We start from the raw sequence: 20,520 nt of genomic DNA, 5'->3' as shown, positions 1-20,520 counted from the left end.
GCCAAATAATAATAATAATAAAAATAGATAAATAAATAAATAAGAAAAAAAAAAAAGAAAAGAAAAAAGAAAAAAAAGAAAAAAGAAAAAAGAAACAAAAGAAAAAAAGAAAAAAAGAGAAAAAAGTTGGAAAACAAAGAAAAAAAGAATAAAAGAAGATGGTGATAAGAAGTACTGACAAAATGAGTTTATGAGTGGCAGGAGACCATTAGGGAAGTCCTACAAGCACTGGTACTTGGGCTAATCTTGTTTAATATTTTTATTGATAATACTGGAACAACTACCAGAAGTTTGATGCTGAAATCACTTAATCACTGTGCACTACATTGGCAATGTAGAATGCCTAGGAAGAATGACCATGAGGCCTGGATCGGAAAAACAAAATAAAGCAAAGTTGATAAGCATGAAACCATTGAGTTAGGGACTAAAATAAAATTCAAGTGAGAACATACAATGGGAGATCATCATTTAATTGAGGAGAAGATGGATTTGGGTGCACTAATAAAATTCAGGTATGAAAGAGGGAAATAAAATCCTAAAACACATCAGGTGAGGCACTGCAATAATGCTGAACAATAAGCACTGTTGTATGTCATATCTGGAACCTTGAATTAATATCTGATCACATCAAAGAGAGAAATTGCAAATAGACTAGATGCAGAAAAAGGACTTGAGAGACAATATGCACAGTATGTATGGATATGAGATTTGTTTGTTTCCCATAGCAAAACCAAATGGAAGAAAATTCATGCCTGCTGTCCCTGGAAAGTAAGCTAGGGAAGAAAAATAACTGCTTGCTTAAAAATAAATAAATACAAGCTAGCAGTACGTAAATTTATGCTCAAAACTGAAGACTCCTAGCTGTTAGAGTAATCAAGTCCTGAAACAGCCTTTCCAATGGGACTAACAGAGGCAAGAAAACATTAGCTGCTCCTCATGCAGACTTTGATAAGTTTAAGAAAGAGGCTGTATGGCACAGTGCCTCCAACAGCAGAAAACTGCTCAGTGATGCAGGAGGTTCCCTATCGTCCTAGGAAACCTGCTTTTTTCCCTATGGGTTCAACAGCTCATAAAGAATTTGGACTTCTGCTCTTTCCCTTCCAGCTGATCCCTGTTACAGCTTATTGGCTGTGAAAACAGAGTCCCTGAGACAGCACAGAATATGACCACCAAGAACCCCAGTGATTAACGCCAGAATGAGGAGGAAATAAGAAGCCAGCAATGTGTTTCACACTTCATCCTGAAGATATGGACTGAACCAAGGAGGATATACCCTGGATGGGTCATGCCTGACAGAGCGGGTGACAAGCATTTCAACCCAGCCACATGGTTCTTGTTAACGGCCTTTCAAATGATACTCTAAAAACAATGCTGGTCCAAAAACAGCACCAGAGGAAAGCAGATGGGGACAGAGAGGAACGTGACTGCCCTGTTTAGTGGCAGCAATATTACATCAGCTCTACTGTGACATCAAGTCTAAACATGTGCTAGAGGTGGGCTAACTCAGTTGTGAGACCAGCTTGGGTGGTTCTGCTCAGTGCTTACAGCACTGGAGCTCTGGGGAGTGTTATCTGGAGACATCCACACAGTGCTTGGAAAAGTCACAGCTCAGTCCAGCCATGTTTATTAGCTAATCCCAGCACTGCTGGTGCAGATCTAACTGCGGTAAAGACACACCTGAAGGAGAAAATTCTTGCCTGGTTGTTATGACTTTGGGGCATGGGGGCAAGGAGGCCAAGGATGAGGAACCAGACCTGTGAATCTCAAACACTGCTCAAACACCCATTTTCTCAGCTAGGGCATGGCAACATAAAAAACACTGCTGTACACCAAAGAGATCATAGCTTTCAGTGTTGTAATAAAAGTCGTATACAACCATCTCTTATTTTTAAAAGCATGCAGCTTACCTTTCACATTCAGATACATGCATCATTTAGGTCTTAAACCCATCTATCAAAACAGCAGTGGGCTTCTGAAATGGAATTACTGCTCTTTTTTCTACTACATTAACACATTGTTTTGACAAGAAGCAATTTCTGAACTGAAAAGAAAGTGATTTCAAAATTAAATAAAACATTTCTCTTCAATCTCATACTTCATAAAGGCACAAACCTTTAGATTGCAGCACAAAGGTTTACCTAAAATTTCCATTTGAGCAACTTCTCTTGACTCCCACAAGGCCCAAGATAAACAGTACCCTAATAAAAGTTGATAGCATGGGCTCTGTTCAAGTGAAACCACTTTATAACTTGACCAAGTGTGTTCTCTGCCAGGAAATGATTGCTTTTCCAGTTCAACCCAAGAATGTTGCTCTGCCTTATGTCTGCTGGCAACAACTTCTCTGTTTATGGGTGGGCTAAAACAGGAGGATTCAAAGGCTAAGTCTAGGCCTCAGATAATGATGCTAGGATTAAGATTTGGTCCTAAATTTTTCCATACCTATCATAACGGTTTGTAAAAATGAGCAGACAAACAAGGAAGGTGGTACAACATATTACATAGTTTGCTAAGCTTCTGTTTCTCCTCCCCTTATGATTACTCACTACATCCACATTCAAATCAATTTGGTCTGCAATAATAAAACCCTGCTCAGGTGTGATTTATTTAACATCCCATACCACGCTAACAGTATCACATGCTTTCCTGTGAAAAAGCACTGTATACTCAGAGGTCTCTTGTAGGAAAACTCCATGTATTTTACTGCAGAAGATCATTCCTGATCAATGCAGTGCACAACCAGACTTGTAAATGGTAAAAATCTTGCAAGTGCCACAACACTACCCTTTAATGAAGAGGAGGAAACAGGTTCCTCTCGAAATGAAAGCCATTCAAACTACTCCAAAGGAACTCACCATACAGCGCTCTTGCCAGGGAGACTGCTGGTGGAACTCACTGCCAGTATTGCATGTGTCTCTCACACAGAGAGTGAGAACCAAAATCAAACCATCCTCTAATGCTGTGCCCAAAAACAAAGAGTTTCACCATTAAGCTACATGCTTTGAATGTACTTATGGAAATTTCCCAGGCTTGAGGTGTTATGAACAATATTTAATATAGGTCAGAATATTAAAGGCAGAGTTACACTTCACTGCTTAAGACTTTGTGTAATCATCACCAGCCTAGAACATTAGGGGAATTGTACTATACAGACACGCTGCATCTATTGTTCTACCTGTACATCCACCCTTCACTTGGAGAAGGTTTTTGTTTGTTGTTTGTTTTCCGGGATAAGATCCTGTTACAGGCAAAACAGTCTGGAGCTGGAGAATTTTACCTCAGTTAATTTATTGCTATGTAACAAAAACCTCCGATCACTGATTTGAACATGGAGGAAAAGGGCATAAACTACTAAGCAAACACATAAATATACAGACCTTCTTCTTTCACTAGTCCCATCTTTCCTAATTTTCATTGCAGATTATAATAGTCCTTCCACATTCCTCTGGAAGGGTGACCAGCAGCACCAGGTGTGCACACAAGAGATTTTGTCTGCTGTTGAGTGGTTATAATTTCTGCTGCCCTACAGTTACTAGTTTATTGCAGCTCTTCATGTATTGGTTTCTACCCACCTGTTCCTCGGTGCCCCTGCCCCAGCATGGGTCACCCATGAGCCGCTCAGGGATGAGGTTGCACCTCCTGCCTATAGCACATATGTAGTCAACCTTCTACCCAACTCCTGAAAAATGTATCTTGAACACTAGATTATAGGAGTTACCATTGTAACAGCCTGGACATATTTCCACTGCAGTCCTTTCAGAGCAGAATTATTTCTGGAGGAAATGCCTGAACAGTTGCAAGAGCAGCTTTGCATGAAATAAGTAGTAGTCAGCAATGTAACTATGGACAATTTAGATGGGTATGTCTAAGGAAGAAGGGCAGAAGAAGGGGAAAACAGCTTAAATGAAATCCTGCAAAGAAAAGCAAGATGCAAATATCTAAATTGAAATGTCCCTATTACAAGGCTGTTAGAAGAAAAATTTTTTCATTAAGCCCTTTAAACAGAAGTCTCAGTTGATAATATAATCCCACGGTAGAAATGCTCACCTTCACAGGAAAGTGAAACAAGAGGAAACAAACCAACAAACAAAACAAAACAAAAACAAAAACGAAAAAAAACCACCCCAAACATAGTCTCAGACCTTTCAACAGTTTGCAATACTTTCAGCAGGAAAAGCAGAAGAGTGATCTTTCCATCACCAAAACACTTTGGGTTGCTCTTTTGACTACTCACAGATAAAGCAGATGTGCAAATTATCCCTGAGTGTAAATCTTCCTGCAATCAAATATAGCTGCAGAAAAACTTGTCAAGACGTACTTCAGTAACAATTTATCTTAAACTAAGAAATGCTATTAGAAGTAGTTCAGATTTTTATTAAATTGAAAAGGACCAGAATGCTATTATGTCAAATCTACATCAAGCTGTAGAATTGACCTTGTTTATAACATACATGTTTACAATGAAATATCACCAGAAAAATAAAGCCAAATTCTTGAAATATTAACACCAAGAATATAACTGACATTTGGGAGGTGAATGTCTAACACACAATTCAAAAGAATACTAGTCTTCTTAAATTTCTCTTCCAAAATCAATTTTATGAAAATTTGGAGACCTTCATTTAGTTAAAACAGTTTATTTCCAAGTCCTCCTGCCTTACTCAACTTGGTAATGAAGATTACTCTGGGAAGCCACCCTCATATAGGCATAGAAAACAGACTTTTTTACATCAAGCTCTTCCTAAATACAATTCGCCCTGTATTTGGTCTCACTTGTCATTAGAATTTTTTAACTGTTTGCAGCTGAAATGTTTAATAAAAAATGAACAACATGGGAAAATTAACTTTGGTTAAGAAAACTTTTTAGAAGGAAGAAATACAACAGTCTTAACCTAAGAAACTCAAGATTTAATACCAGACAATAGACAGACTACACAAATCACTTCAAAAAAAGGAAGATGTAGAGACTTAAAGGAAAAAAAAGTGTCAAAGGAATTAATATATCAACAGTATTATTCCAGAGGGCTTTATATACACAATAGCTGAGAAAAATGAAATGAGACTCAAGCATGAGGACAAAAAATAGAGCAAGAAGAACAGTCATGTTTAAAAAAAAAAAAAAAGTAATATAAGAGACATGTAAAAGTCTAAAAGTAAAATAGAGACATGAAAATAAAGGCAGAAGAAATAACATCTCTGGTGTTCATAGGATTTTTATGGGGAAAAAAAATCAATCCAATTAACAAAAAAGGCACTTATTGAGTCAGGAAAAGGTGGAAACTCTATTAACTTAAAACTCAACATCTTATAAAGATGCAGAGGAGGTACAGGAAAGATTTAAATCCAAAGATGAAGAGAACGTGAAGAGAAGAAAATGGAAGAAAAGGAGAGAGAATGAGAGCTAAGAAGAGAAATCACAAGGACTTTAAAAGGAAAAATGGAGCCTTATTGAAGATTACTGGAAAGGGTGGCAGATTAGACTGGAGAGATATCAGAAACTCAGTTCTGGGAAAGAAGTGATCTGATTTGATAACCATACTAATAACATTAGTATATAAAATATTTAGAAAATAGACACATAATTGCAACCTCAAACATTTATTAAACAATTTAATTTAAAAAAAAAGTGAAATCTTCAAGAGTATTTAAATAGAGGTTTGGGAGATATAAGGATTTGTAGTTTCAGCTTTTATTTAAAGTGCTATTGACTTCAATGTGACTAGGGAAGGTGTTGAAAATGTAGACATCACAGATCCAGATCTACTCACACTCCACTCACAGGCAACTTGAGTACTGTCAGAGTCAGTGCAACAAACTGTTCTTACAGAATTAGCTCTTTTTAGTCTAAACTTCTTATATTGTTAGAGCCTGCTGGTTGCTGCAGTTAAACCCAGCATCAGTCAAGAACTACATGCCTATCTCTACAGCTATGATTTCTGCAGCTAGCAACCATATATGGCTTTTGCTACCTGTCTACCTAAAGGACTTCTCAGTAGTGGATGGAACAATTTCTGTAAGAAAATAAACCTGTATAACAGAATACATAAAATGCATTAATGCCTGTAAAGCATATTGGAGTCATCACATTTGCATATTCCTTCCAGCTGAATGATGATCAGCTTTCCCAGGTATATCATTTAATGAAAGCAGATATTATTTCTCATATTCATGTGTATACAACTATTCCTAAGGTGTGTATAGAAATATTTGCAAGGTAAAAACTTATGCTCAGTGTAAGCAATACTCTGATAATACACAGGTCTCTATTTCAGCCACTAACTTAGTATCTGCTAGAAACAAACCACCTATGTCACAGAGGCCATAAAATGTTGAGGAACAGCTACTAAGAATAACTCAAAGCAGCTACTGTATAAGCAACCCAAATGAAATCCATGAAAGTAGAAAAAGAAAATGCCAGGAAGAAGAAAACAGTCAATGAATTTACTAAGGTATTGTTCACGCATTTGAGCACAGATCATCAAGATGATAATTAAGTTCTTGTTAAGTCTTAGCATAGTAACCTCACCTGTGGAACCATGGATCCAGTGACGCTGGGCACTTTCAGGGCATAAAATACATTGATGATGCCTGTTGGCTCTTTCATATGCTTGAAGGACACCTGTGGCAGTGAATTTACTTGGGAAGCATAAGACATAGAAACATGTTCCATGTTTTCCAGTGAGGTGATGCACACCTATTGGCTTCATCAAGGTTTTACGCCAAATTCTTAAAAGCTGAGCACCTCTTCAGGATACAAATTCTCAACAATCCCTCCAGTCACAGAGACCTAGTTCTACTCTCTGGCATTGGGAAATGTCCAAGAAAAGTTCATAGCAGACAAAATCACAGAAGCCTCTGAAACCCACATTGTAGAGCAGCACTGAAAGGAAAGATGACCCTTGCTTTTCTTACAGATCCAGATTTCTTAAGACCTGGGTGACGTAACAGATGAGCAACTTCCTCAGTGAAACTAGTGGACAAAACCAGGTGAGGATTCCTTCCCATCCCCTACACAAACATATTGTTTGTACTATAGTAGCTGAATTCTTTCTGCAGGATTTTACAGTAACACTAACTCACTGCAGGCTGATGCCTAGAAAAGGAAATACAAAACTCTCCATGGGAGTCATGCTTGTATGAGATATCATTTCACAATTTTAAAGTGAAAACCGATGCAAGACTAGCTCATAATCATGTTAGATTGCTTGAATAACAGCGAATTTATGTATCTGTGAAAAGCATTTTAACTACTTCAAGATTCTTGATCTCACAGGAAGTATGTAAGACAGAAAAATGATTTTATTTTATTTTATTTTGCATTTGAATTATTTAGCTTTTCCCTACTGTCTGTACTCTGGAATTTCCTGGTCTCGGAGCCAGATATTCCATATATGTTGAGGTCTCCATAAAATGAACCAACAAATTTAACAAGAAGTCTCTGTAAATCTATATTTTAGCTTCAAACAAACTAGAGCTGAAAAGAATACAGATACACATTCAGAATCTCACTTCCTATTTTTTTCTTTCTTTAAGAAAATATCAAAAAAATCATAATCTGGGACCAAGAAAATTATTTTTGGAAAGAAAATCAAGGGATTCAGCTGAAATATGAGTCACACCATACTTTAAAAAAAATAAAATAATAAAAAAAAATAAACATTCTTTTCTTAGGTGTGTGGGGAGAAAATTTGTTGTGGTGGCAGAGCATGACAGGAGCTGAAGGTGAGAATCATTTTTAAATCAAAACTTACTAAAAATAGCTTATCACATCTTCCAGTGCGTCCTCCCTAAAGAGGCCTTTCTCCTGCACATCCTTTCTCCTTTTCTCCTATCATTCACAATGCAAAGCTAAGGGAATTAATTGGTTGGAGGAGTGGGACCTAAATTCTCTCAATAAATACTCGTACTGTTAGTTTGCACACATGTTTAAATCCTTATATCATAAAGGAGTTCATAACCAAACAGTAAAAAAGGTCATTTATCATACCTTAACAATAACTGTTTCAACCAAATTTATAACAATCATTTCCATCTGTATCAATGAAAATCAAAAACACAAGCAACCTAGAATGAAATAACGGCATCTATGGCAAAAGTTTTTCAATATACCCGTAGCAGGTCAGAAGAAACCAAAGAAGGGATGCCTTTTGAATTAAAGCCTTTCTTTTAAAAACTGTTTTTCCTTGAACATAAACATAGAATTTTTAATAGAATATCTGCCTTCCTCTTCCCCCTATGGATGCTCATTGGTGTGAGCACACCTGAGGTACTTTGAAAGCGAGTGCACCTTCTCCCTAACTACAATAAGAAACACAATAACTAAAGCTAAGGTGAAAGCTGCTACATCTTTTCTGTCATATCCTTGGCATCAGGTCGTGATTCCCCGGGGTACTGCAGTTTCAGCAGTGGTCCAGAGCTGTACGATATGAACAGGAGACTCACCAGGTATTGCACAGCATCACCTTGCACAATAGTGGAACACAGCCTACCATGAGCTGCAGGCTTCCCACCTTTGAGTAGCAATTGTGTTCTGTAACATCACCATAAAGAATGAGAGAAGCATTCTAATGTTCTTTCTCATCTAAAATATATTTGTCATACATGAGACCAAGAGAATAAAACAACAATGTTCAAGACCTTTCAGAATGCAGGGACTTATTCTTTTGCCTAGCTTTGAAAGAAAGCAAGAACAGATAAAGCTCACTGTTCTCCATTTGTCATTTGCACCTGTAAAGGAGCAGGAAACATTTTTGGACCTGCATTCAAAACATAAATATTTAACCTTTAAATTGCACAGTCCTCCAGAAAAGTAATTTTTTTTTTCTGTACCAGAAAACACCTTATTTAATTGCAAATGTTAACATTTTACAATGAAATACCTCAGCTAACATAGGTAAATTCACCATACTCTGTGCTTTACTTTCCTATGTAAATTGTAAAATTGTTGTCTGAGTGTTTCTATGTGGTGATGATCATCCTTGATTGCAGCCCGCCATCAGCAAAGATTTAAGTATGCTTCTGTTTTAAACCTTAACAGAAAAGTGCTTGTGTTTTCCCCACAGCTCTATGGACATTTTATCTCAAAAGTTCAGAGAGTGGTCAAAGATTTGGCTGTGAAACAATGCAGCACAGTGATCAATATAAAAATCAGAAAGCCTAGCCAAGTTCATGCAGATGGCATCTGGAGCACTTCCACGGCCCATGGCCATCAGGGCTGGCCAGGGTGCTTCTATCCCATATAACCTGAGGCTGTGCTTTGCAGGAATGCAATCCCAGCCCCAGCCCCTCGCAATGATGAAGGATACAAAAATACTGTGTGACTTCTTCCTCCAGTCATCCCTAAAAACCAAGCTGGAAGATGGATTTTGAACCATATTGCTCATCAAACATTTATTGACTACCTGGTAATAAGTAAAAGCTGGATCAAACATTAAAGATGGTGGGTTTATACAGATGTACTTGATGGAGTTTGTCTGTAGCTAGTTGTGTGTGTGCAGCTGTGTGAAATGCACAGGTGTGTGTGTGCAGGGGCGTGTGTTTGTCTGTGAGAGGAGGTGGGTAGTGGGGTATATAGGAAATATGTGTGTGTGTGCGTGTGTACAGCGCAGTGGGGTGTCATATGGAGACATAAGTCTGGGGGTGCATGTGGGGAAGTATAGGGGTGACTGTGTGTGCAGGGGTGTGTGTAGGCAGGGGACTGTAGTGTGTGCATGTGTCTGTACATACTATGTAATCCAAGCATAACATAGTATTTAAGAGAATACAGATTTTCAATACAGAAGTCCATTTTCAAATAAGCACATTTGGCAGAATCATACTTAAAGCCACTTTAGAGCTTGCTTTGATTTCTGTAACTTTTACTTCACCATAATCTGAAGAATTAACTATGTAATTGGAGAAGCAATTAGTATACAAGCTGAGAACTCATAGATCACCCATTAACATTGACTTAATTAATTTCACAAGGAAAATCTAAACAGCCAATTACTCTGAAACACCTCATAGCTCTGATGTCTCTAGTTTAGTGTCTTGCATTAGCCTTGGATTTTTCCAGAAAGGGGATCCTCGGCATTTTCCAGCACTGACGTAATTTCATAATTTAACGTTCTATAATACATTGTCATGTCCAAGGAAGACCTGTCTTTTGAGAAGCTGTTGTATAGTGTCTTCTATTTTGATTCATTAGAGTGACATCATGTCAGCCTATCATCTATGTTAAATTAAGCCAATATTTCTACAAGTATTCAATTTTATGTACAGAAACAGAAATATCTGAATTTGAGTTCACTCAATGTTACAAATAAATGTCACTTTAAGGCTTTAAACATATCACTTTACAAGAAATAAATAAATCACCAATTCAAATCCTTTTCTATTCAACAAACCACAATAATTCAACACACATGAGAAGCAGGAGTATGAACACAGGGCCTTTAGCAAAAGAAGTTTTCTGTATACTCGAGAAAAAGAGACAGAGGAAAAGCAACACTGAAAGCAGCACTGCTACCAAGGCTAACATTTTTCAAGGGGGACAAAATCAGAGCATCTGAAATGATGCTCTATAAGACTCATCATGGTATGAGAGATGAGTATAGGAACCATACTCTAGCTCTCACTAGCTAGTTCTACTTGTGTTGCCTTGAGATTCACCAAAACATATACATATCTAGAACAAAAAAGTGCAACTGGCAAAAGCAAGTAATCATTGACTGAGTGATGAGGCAGAAAATTGTCCTAATCTTGCTTGTCCTCTGTATATCGTCAGGCAGATCCTGTTAAGTAATAAGGACAAGAACAGGATATTTACTGCAGCCCAGAGCACCTGTGGCCTCTTCAACTAGTGTTACTTCACTGCATTATCTCAAGGTGCTCCAGGTGCAAAAAGCTCTCCAGTGCCAGAGGAGGTAGAGTGCTGCGAAGCCTCTACACTACACATGTACCAACAGCCATCTAACAAAAACACAGAAACAGGGTGCTTTTATAGGTGTCCCATCTAGACCTAAGAGACACTAGTCTCTTCAGACAAGTCATCTCTTCAGATGTTGCTTATTTTCTCAGCACTGAGCCACGGCAGGTATCGCAAAGTAAATACCACTCATACATTATATTTTGCATTTCAGTGAGGATGGATCTGGCATCTTGGCTTTGACTGAAATCTTACTCGAGATTATTTTTCTTAGTTGACACCAACTTTTGAGAGTGTTTGATAATGAACAAGGAAATGAAGCAGTAAATGAATGCAATTTTGGTGAAAAACAAGAAGAGAAATGAACAAGAAAATAAGATTTTTTGGGGATCTTCTTAATGACTAATAAAGAAGCAAAAGGCAGGGAAGCATCACTTCTTCCTTCCACAAATGTTAGTTCCCTAGACAAGCAGTTTGTGAGGTTGGTTTTCAAGCTGGGGGGGGGGGGGGGCGGGGGGGGGGGGGGATGTGGACAAACCAACAATCTTCAGCAGGAATACAAAGTCATCTTTCTTTTTGCCAGAATGCTCTTCTCCTCCAAGCCCATGAATGAACAGTTATGGTTAGTGTTAATAAATTAATTAATTATTTACAGTGAAGAACAAAATATTTACCGCTACAAAAAAGAATATCACTAGATAATAATATAGCTTTTTTTCACGTGGAAAGCTGATAGTAATTGCATACGCAGATCATGTTTTTCATCAAAAAGTGAAATTAAGGGTCAAGTTTGATGAGTAAGACAGAAAAATTTAAAAGAAAAAGCATAAAGTGCTAACACTCTGAAAGCATATATTCCATCTAATTTTGCATCCAGGCTGTTGAAAAGAACACTTTTTTCCCCCTGTCACTCATGCTCTTTGTTGTATAAGAACCTAAGACATATTTGATGCTTTTCAATCACAAAGTAATCTCACAAAGCCTTGTGCTGAAGACAGTAAGTAAGTCTGATGGCTGAAGCCACCAGAAACACATGCAATTACGTTACCACTGAGGCAGGCACTGCTCAGGTACACTGACAGAAAATGCCAACAATCCATCTAATCAAGCATTACCTTGAAAAGAGTATTAAAACATTAGAGAGAATTTATGATGGTGTCTCCAGTATATTCTCACACCTTTTAGCCATCTGCAGCTGAAGAACTTCCTGGGTGGTTCTGTTGTGCTTAATAGCTTCCAGAAATTCTGATGACTATGTAACATTAAGAATTAGAACAAGATAGATATATAGTTTATTCCACTTCACATCTTTGAGAAAATATATTTTATATATAACTGGCCACACTGTATCCAGTCAAAGGACAATTTACGCCAGCATCTTATCTCCAAAAACAGCCAAAAACAGCTATGACACTTCCTTTTCATAGTCTTCAAGTTCCAAACAGTTTTCAGACTCAGGAAGGTCCTGAGGTGTATGTAGCTCTTGTTTGCTCAGTAATCCTCAATGCATTTCTCTACCTTGACCTTGACCAAATCTTCCCTTGAAAGTACATCTCAGTGATCCCAATGTCCTGTGGCAACCAGTTCCACAGCTCTACTGCCAGATTTTTGAAGACTCATCTTCTGCTTGGTGGGAGCTTGCTCCCAGCTGCTTTATTTGATGTCTCTTAAATATACTTAGTCTGGAATACTACTTCATAAATTTATTTTAAAAGTGAAATACGGGCATGAAGAGTATCTTTCAAACAGAAAAATTAAAATGAATAAAGTGGATATATTGTCAATGCCATTTTGAGACTTCAATTATAGAAACCATAGCTATGAGTTGCTTCAGCAAATGAAGTATTCACAAAGATGGTGTTCTCAAACAACAGAGGTGTATAAAAAAGAGCACTCCATTTTTGTTACACACTCAACAACTAACTGCACTTCACTAAAACTAAAGAGAAGGTGAGGTGTCTGTGTGCATTCTGACATGAAAACAAGATTAACTTCTGTTTTAACATAGATGAAAACCTAATAACTAAATCCTGGGCAGAGAGTCAAAAAAGACATTAAAATAGAGATACAGAAAAATCACACTGTACAGGATCCTGATGATATCCATACTTCTAAAGAGCAAGACATACCTCAAAGCCCATAATGACTCAAACATGGAACAATAGCACTTAAAACTTTAATGTAATAAAATATGAAGTAATTTCTGGAAAGAAAAAAAAAAAAAAAGAAATAAAGAAAGAAACAAAAATCCCGCCCTTTGGACTGATTCCTGGCGCCACTGGTTGAGCAAGGAACCACAAAGCATAGCATATTTACAGCAAGCTTTCCAGATTGAGCTGCAAGAGCCAAGAGCCTTTTCTGTAAACTGAGGCCTCAGTCCACCCCACACACTCACTTCACGTTGCAGCTATGTGCATTTAATAAAGCTTCTCATTCACATTTTTATTTTTCTCATTACATTGTTTATATTACTCTGCATTAATTTCCTCTTTGTAAAATCCCCTAAACTGCTCATAAAACTGCCTTAAAAAGAAGTAAAATGATCCAGCTTGGAGATCAAGGAAGAGAAATGGGGCCATTTTTCACTAGAGATGTAAAGAACAGAACAGAAAAGAAAAATAATGTATCACTAACTGCTGCACAAGGCCTCCCAGCAGACAATTCTGGATGCAATTTTTGCATCCCAGGATTTGCTCCAAAGTGCTACAGGATGGTGTCTGAGAGAAGGCACCTACAGCCATATTTTAAAATGTCTTCCTGAATACTTGAAGAAATACAGAATGTATCATCCCCATGAAAGTTTTGCAGGAACAGGGAAACCACGTAACTGACTTTCTATAAGCCTCATTGGTCTGAAAAATCAATGCCAACATCTTGAGTTGTCTTAGTATATATGAAGATGTACCTTGAAACGAAGAAAGAATACCTCTCATGAAAAATGGAGTAAGGTCCAAGAAGGTACCATGCAAAAAAAAATAACTGCCACACTCAAAAAAAAAAATCATAAAATCTGGATTTATCATAATTGTATTCAAATGTAAAAAAAAAAAAAAAAAAAAGATTATGTTCAAACAGCTCTTCTTCATAGATATTTATCTTTAAATCCCTGTTTTCATAAATCCTTTCTTGTTTAAAAGAAGGAAAAAAAAAAAAACTTATGCCGATGACAAGCCCACTACTTGGCATGAACTACTATAAATATTACAAAGTTTCCATTTCTTTCTCTTTAAATAAGGACAAATATAGTCCTTTTATGTTTCTATGTAAGTAATTATTTCCAGGTTGCATACAGATCTGTCTCTATGAGTAAAGCTTAAAGTCTGCTATTAGGAGCAGAAAGGATAACTGCCCTTTGGAAGTATTATTTTCGTGTAGATAAACTTTTGGACTTCTACCACATCCCTTGCTGGCTTCCGTTCTCCCACCCATCCCTACTAGCATACATACCAGACCTCTTACTTGCAATGCCAAATACCCTTGTTCCAAAGAGTATATCAAGGGAGGAAAAAAAGAGTGGCAAAAATATGAATTTTACTATCCAGTGTTGCATAACAAACAAACCACAAGAAGGACTTTGAGTCAGCAGAAAACAGTAGGTGAATTAACTATTCATTCCCAAGACACATTCCCCCCTGCACAGAAGGGAAGCTAGGACACTTGCGCTGTCTGGCTTAGCTTGTTTTCATTGGCAAACAAGTCACACTTTGCATTTGATAGGGACATTTTTTTTTTAATCTTTTTTTTTTTAAACTCATATCCCAGAAAACTGTTAATAAGAAAATGGTTATGGAAAACTTTTCATAGAAGTCTAATTATATAATCTGAATGACAGTAGGAATTTAAAAGACAGTAATCACAAAAATAAGTTACAATTACAGCTCTAGCTTTTACCTCCATGCTGACTCCCGCCAAACTGTGACTTTGGATTCTTAAACCATAATTGTTTTTCAGAAAACTAAGATAGCATTAAAAAAATAAAATAACTAGAGTTCACTCTAGACCTGTAGCTGGTATTTTCTAAATTTATGATGTTACATGACTCCACTTTTGAATCATCAACAAGACATACTCTCGGGGTGCCTGAGTTTTGGCAGAGAGCACTTAGCAATTTTATGAAACTGGCCTCCTTTGAAATGACTCTAGTTGAGCATGGAAAATATACTTTTCAGTCAAAGATTTCTGAGGGTCCCAAAAGAGACAACAGGAGAATATAGGGCAATATGCCAAACATCTGAGATGTCTACACACAAATGTCAGGAGTAAGGAAAATAAAACAGGAAGAACTTAAAAGTCTTTAGAATCAACCAAAATTACCATCAAATCCACATTACAAACACAGGATAAATCCAGCAGGGATGGATTAAAAGAAGGATGGTTAAAGAAAGGTATAAAGAATGTGCTAATGTTCCTATTTATGTAATCAAGCAGGGATTAAAAAAAAAAAAAAAAAGAGGAGATCTTCCACTGCAAATAAAGAATACATACACATGCTCTGAAGTCCAGGAAGAGCTCTGAAGTAGACTTACTAATTGCCTCTGACCAAATCCTAAATGGGAAAAAAGAAGGACAATTGTGTCTTGTTACAGGCCTGATCTAGATCAGGGAGGAGACCTGATCTAGATCTAGAGGGAGAAATACATTAAGATTTTCCCTTAAGTAAGTAGTAGGCATCAAAAATAAAAGAGTTCTCTCACAGAGATATCCACAAGAGATGAGAAGGAAATTAAAAAAAAAAAATCATAAGGAAAAAAACAGTTTATAAATATGGATCTGTGATGAATGATTAGTCATAGTATAGAGGAATTACAGAAACACATATGGGTAAAATCAGAAACGCCAAAGCACACAGCAAGTTATATACAGCATGGATGCAAAAGACAGTAAGAACACGTTTTCTATAAATCATATATTTAAAGAAAATTTCAAAAGTAACTTCCATATTTATCCTGGAAAGAAAGCAAATAATAGAAGAAAAGAAGGCAAAAGTTTTTTTCTCAAACTTGTTTTCAAAAACTCACTAATTGTATCTTGTGTTTTTAACCAAGAAATAAGCTTGAATAGAGATGGATCAATCAAATGTTACATAAATAGTAGTCAAGAGCAAGCAAATGTTATATGAATTGGAGTTACTAACCTAGTCATAATCAGGACCTGACAAAATTAATGGCTGAGGAGAAACATCAGTGTTATTATCTTCAAGAAGAAAATTCCCAGAGGAAGGGAAAGAGAGAAATCTAACATGAAGAGGAGAAAAAAAGAGGGGGAAATATAGGAAATATTATAACCAGGTCAGTCTCTCTTTGGCGTCAGAAATGTATTTCAAGTGTCAACTTAGAATGGCCAACACACATAAGTGAACAACAACTTCTATCACACAAGCCCAACCATTTACATCTCATTGGCCACATCCAGACCACCATACCCAAACAATTAATCTGTCCCCCTGCCTACCCCTCAATACCTTTTTCTCAAGGACTGATAAGGTGTGGGCAGTGTCCATGTTCCCACCTCAGCAATAGATGTGTGTCCACCAGGCAGGTCCACGTGTGCATACAAGGTTCCATGATCAGCAGCTGTGCGTCTGCAGGGTTACACAACTGTCAGAACTGGGGAGACATCTGAACAGCGGTCACACACCATATCCTGACTGACTACAGCTTCTGACCTTCTCTTCAAAATAGGGAACTGGAAACTGCACCAACAATCCCTGTTAGGTGAACTCACAAGTAACTGAAAAACTGTCTGCCCACAAGGTCATTCTCCACTGTTAAACCAGAAAAGAAGCTCCAGTAGGATTTCACAGGTCTACTGACCCTATTTTGTTTTGAAAAATATTTTAATTTAACAACCAGAATGGTAGACTAAAGTGTGAGTATCAGATCTGCTAGTATCTCCCAGGCAGGAAGATCATGAGAGTCCTGAGGAAAGGGTTCCAAATCCAAAACAACATTCACAAATGAAAGGAAGGTTTTAACATCAAAACCCCTTTAAATAGATAGAACTTTAAAAACTTCTAACGTATGTGAAATTTAGGATAAGCAGAAAAATAAATAAATACAGTACTACAAAATGAGAAAGAATACTCAAGCAGCAATACTGCAGAAAAACTTGCTGCTGCAGACAATAGATTGCGTGTGCTTAAGTCTCAAAAAAAAAGGAAATACTACAATGGCAAATTTTACTAGGTGTATTATACTGAGATAACAGTGTATTATTTTGCTCTACTAGATGTTGGTGAGGACTGAAAATAATTATTCTGTTGAATAAGTGCCAAGGTCTTTGTCCATCTTTGGTCACCGCTGAAAAAAATATAATCAATGAACAGATCCAAAAGCAACAGGAAACACAAGTCAGAGAAAAATTGCACAATCAAGTTTAAGCCTAAAATGTTAAGACCTAGGTCAGCATTTATTCAATGTATATGTGGTTGTTACAAAGAAGACAGAGAACGTGCAATCTTTTCTACTACATGAAAAAAAGAAATCAGCTTAATTTGCAGCAAAGAGAATTTAGATTAGATACCAGGAGAACCTCTCTTATTTTGAGGGTGGGTTATTGAAGGAACACACCATGTACTCACTGGAGATTTTAAGGAGAAGAATAAACATCTCTCAGGAATGGTCTAAAATACGTGTGCTGCTTTAGAACATGAACTTGAATGGTATCAACTCCTATCTACACTAATATTTAATTTTTCCTTAAAACTTGATTGCTTCATTTTGGTCTTTATTCCACAGCTGAAATATCTGCAAGGATCTAACACTTTTTTCATCTTAAAAGAAGGTTAAGTTCCAGTTCTAAATATTTTTAAAGTTCTTCCCTATAAAAGTCCTAAATCATTGTTACACCATCTTCATCTTCCCAGGTACAAGCTCGATAGACAGTATCTAACAACATTTGTCTCTCAATTGATGGACGAGGAAGGAGAGGAGAGATGGATAATTTGCTAGGCACAAAACAACAATCTCATTGGAAAAGAAAAGAAAAAGACAAAATGAAGACAAGAAGTGATAGGATGAAGCTAGCCACAAGCTAAGGCTAATTCAAAGGCCCCTTGTTACTGGCAGATCAGAGGTACCCTACCCTTTTCCTTTTCCTGGAGGAAAACAGTCGTACAGATTAAGCCTGCATCCAATGGACATAAGAAATTCAAAAGTTTCTTATTCTCACCGTTGATTGTTGACTCAGCAGACAATCACAGATACATAGAATGTTTTGGGTTGGAAAGGAACTTAAAGACCATGTAGTTCCACCCCACCCTGCCAAGGGTCACCTTCCGCTAGACTGGATTGCTCTAAGTCCCACCCAACCCGATGTTGAACGCTTCCAGGGATGGGGCATCCACAGCTTCTGTGGGCACCTGTTCCAGTGCCTCACCTCCCTCATTGTAAAGAACTACTTCCTTAACTAAACCTCTGCTTTTTTAGTTTAAAATGGTTAACCCTGGTCCTATTGCTACACTCCCTGATAAAGAGTCACTCTCCAGCTTTCTTGCAGACCACCTTCAGGTACTGGAAGACCGCTACAAGGTCTCCCCAGAGCCTTCTCTTCTCCACAGTAAACAACCCGAAATCTCTCAGCCTGTCCCCAGCACTCCAATCGTCCTCATGGCCCACCTCTGGACCCACTCTAAAAGGTCCATGTCTTTCTTATGCTGGTGGCCTCACAGCTGAACACAGTAACACTCCAGGTGGGGTCTCACAGGAGAATCTCCTTGGACCTGCCATCTACCTTTATTTGATGCAGCCCAGGATACAGTTGGCTTTCTAGGCTGCAAGCACATGTTGCATGGTGAACTTTCCATCCACCAAAAATTCCCCAAGTCCTTTTCCACTGGGCTACTCTCTCACCACTCATCACCCAGCCTGTGTTTGTGTTTGGGATTGCCCAGACCCAGGTGCAGGACCTTGATCTCAGCCTTGTTGAACTTCATAAGGTTCACATGGGCCCACCTCTCAAGCTTGTCAAGATCCCTCTGCAATGATGCACTTTGAAAAAAAAAAATAGCGAACAAGAAGAACCTGGAATTCATCCTTTTCATGTTTGAAGATAATAACCTTATTCTAAAGCTGTTCATGATGTAACGTGATTGAATTTGGCTTTAATAGCTACTAAAGAGCTGCTGTCAAGAGATGTCTTTTCGAATAAGCAATACACTGTTGTATCTTCCACTCCTTACCTAAAAGAGAAAAACTAATATGCAATTGTCACCTCTAGACACCCGCTGAGCCTAGATTAGGCCCAAAATCATAGTGGCAAGAGATGAAAGTAAATTCTGATCACAGTCCAAAGGCTGATTTAATCTGGGAGAAGGGAGAAGAGATAAGTGGGCGTGTTAATTCCTGAACTTCATTTTTTCCATTCATTTTTGCAAAGAGGTGAGGCTGGAAATCTTTTAAAGATGGGTGAATTTACTGAAAAACAGGTTTAAGCAAACAACCTAACATTCAGAATAATATTCAGTCTTAAAGTTTGTTCTTGCATTCACTGGAGACAAATGAAAACATCATTAAGTCTTTGATCAGGAAGAATAGAAGTACATAATTGTATTTGTAATATGAAGCAGGAGATTTTTTCTGCTAACAAGTATAAATGATTGACCAAAATAACGCAGCAATAGTAAAGCAAAAATATAATAAGCATGTTTTTTCTTCTATATAAGTGATTATAAATTTACAACATTAATTTAGTTACTTAATTAAACTAAGATTAATGTCTAAAGATAGTTAGCCTACACTTACATTAATTAATGTCATATTGTTGCTGCGGTTCCCTCCGCCCCCAAAAAATGTTAAGTAACTTGAATATATTAGTTTTGGCTATAGCATAAATTCTGCAGTTATTATACAAGCATTATTCTTAAAAGAAAGAAAGAAAAAAAAATGGACCTGAGTAAAATTCTATTCTATCGTATCACCGTTAACAGAAGCACTCTTTAATATGCCAGTACCATTTTACCAAAGCTATCTGTTTTGCAGCTCAGATTCCTCCACAATCTAGTTTAATACTTTACAATGTTCAACACTAACACCCAAATATATCAGCAATTGACAAAGAAACAGAAGACAAATCAGCTCATTTCAGTGTTTCTGGGCAGAAATTAGCTTTAGGTTATTTTCACCCCAAATTATTAACCTGACATAAACCTTCTCTAAAGATCTGTTGTGCTGCTGCTTAACCTTAGGAAGCTTCTCCTAAGTGATCCAAACATAAAGAAATGTATATGCTCTTTGTGCTCTCACAGCATGCCTTCTGCACATTGAATTGATCGTTGGGTGGTCCAGCTATACAACAGCATATTCCACAACTGTCTGGAAGGTGAACAGGCAGAACAGGGAGGACATGACCTGACCCCTACCATTCACTATTTTTATACAAATTATTTCTCTCAGTTTCTGACACACATTTTGTAATACTTTCTAACAATTTTCTTTGGAAAAAAATACAATTTCTAAAATCAGCATAGATCTCAATCTGAAAACACTTCATGTAAGCACATTCGTTCTAAGACATATAGATTTAAACACAAACTGTAAGTAAATCTGAGGAAAGGAGGGTTTTTTTTGTTTCTTTTTCTCCCCAGAAAACTTTTTAATATTCACTTACAATGATGAGAT

At 37.3% G+C, this 20,520-nt stretch overlaps 1 protein-coding gene and 1 long non-coding RNA gene across 3 annotated transcripts in view; one reads left to right on the top strand and one right to left on the bottom strand.

Annotated features, from left to right (window-relative positions):
- The window catches only part of ROR2 (receptor tyrosine kinase like orphan receptor 2), a 149,128-nt gene that overhangs the window by 88,199 nt on the left and 40,409 nt on the right, over positions 1-20,520 (bottom strand). The window contains exon 1 of one of the 2 annotated variants that reach the window (XM_083818956.1): positions 6,524-6,925. The exons of the other annotated variant lie outside the window; for it this stretch is intronic. Within the exon in view, the coding sequence (XP_083675082.1) occupies positions 6,524-6,704 (181 nt within the window). The 5' untranslated portion in view covers positions 6,705-6,925. Of the gene's footprint in view, positions 1-6,523; positions 6,926-20,520 lie in introns of those variants that run through there. 2 annotated transcript variants of the gene reach the window in all.
- On the top strand, positions 6,586-8,442 carry LOC310890220. Its single transcript, XR_014577106.1, has 4 exons — positions 6,586-6,680; positions 6,912-6,984; positions 7,669-7,719; positions 8,370-8,442. It is a non-coding gene; the product is annotated as an uncharacterized lncRNA (long non-coding RNA).

This window comes from Anser anser, assembly GCF_964211835.1.
Source record: "Anser anser genome assembly, chromosome: Z".
Classification (NCBI taxonomy): Eukaryota; Metazoa; Chordata; class Aves; order Anseriformes; family Anatidae; genus Anser; species Anser anser.
The sequence above is the reverse complement of the archived record's forward strand: the minus strand, read 5'-3'. Positions and strand labels throughout refer to the sequence as shown.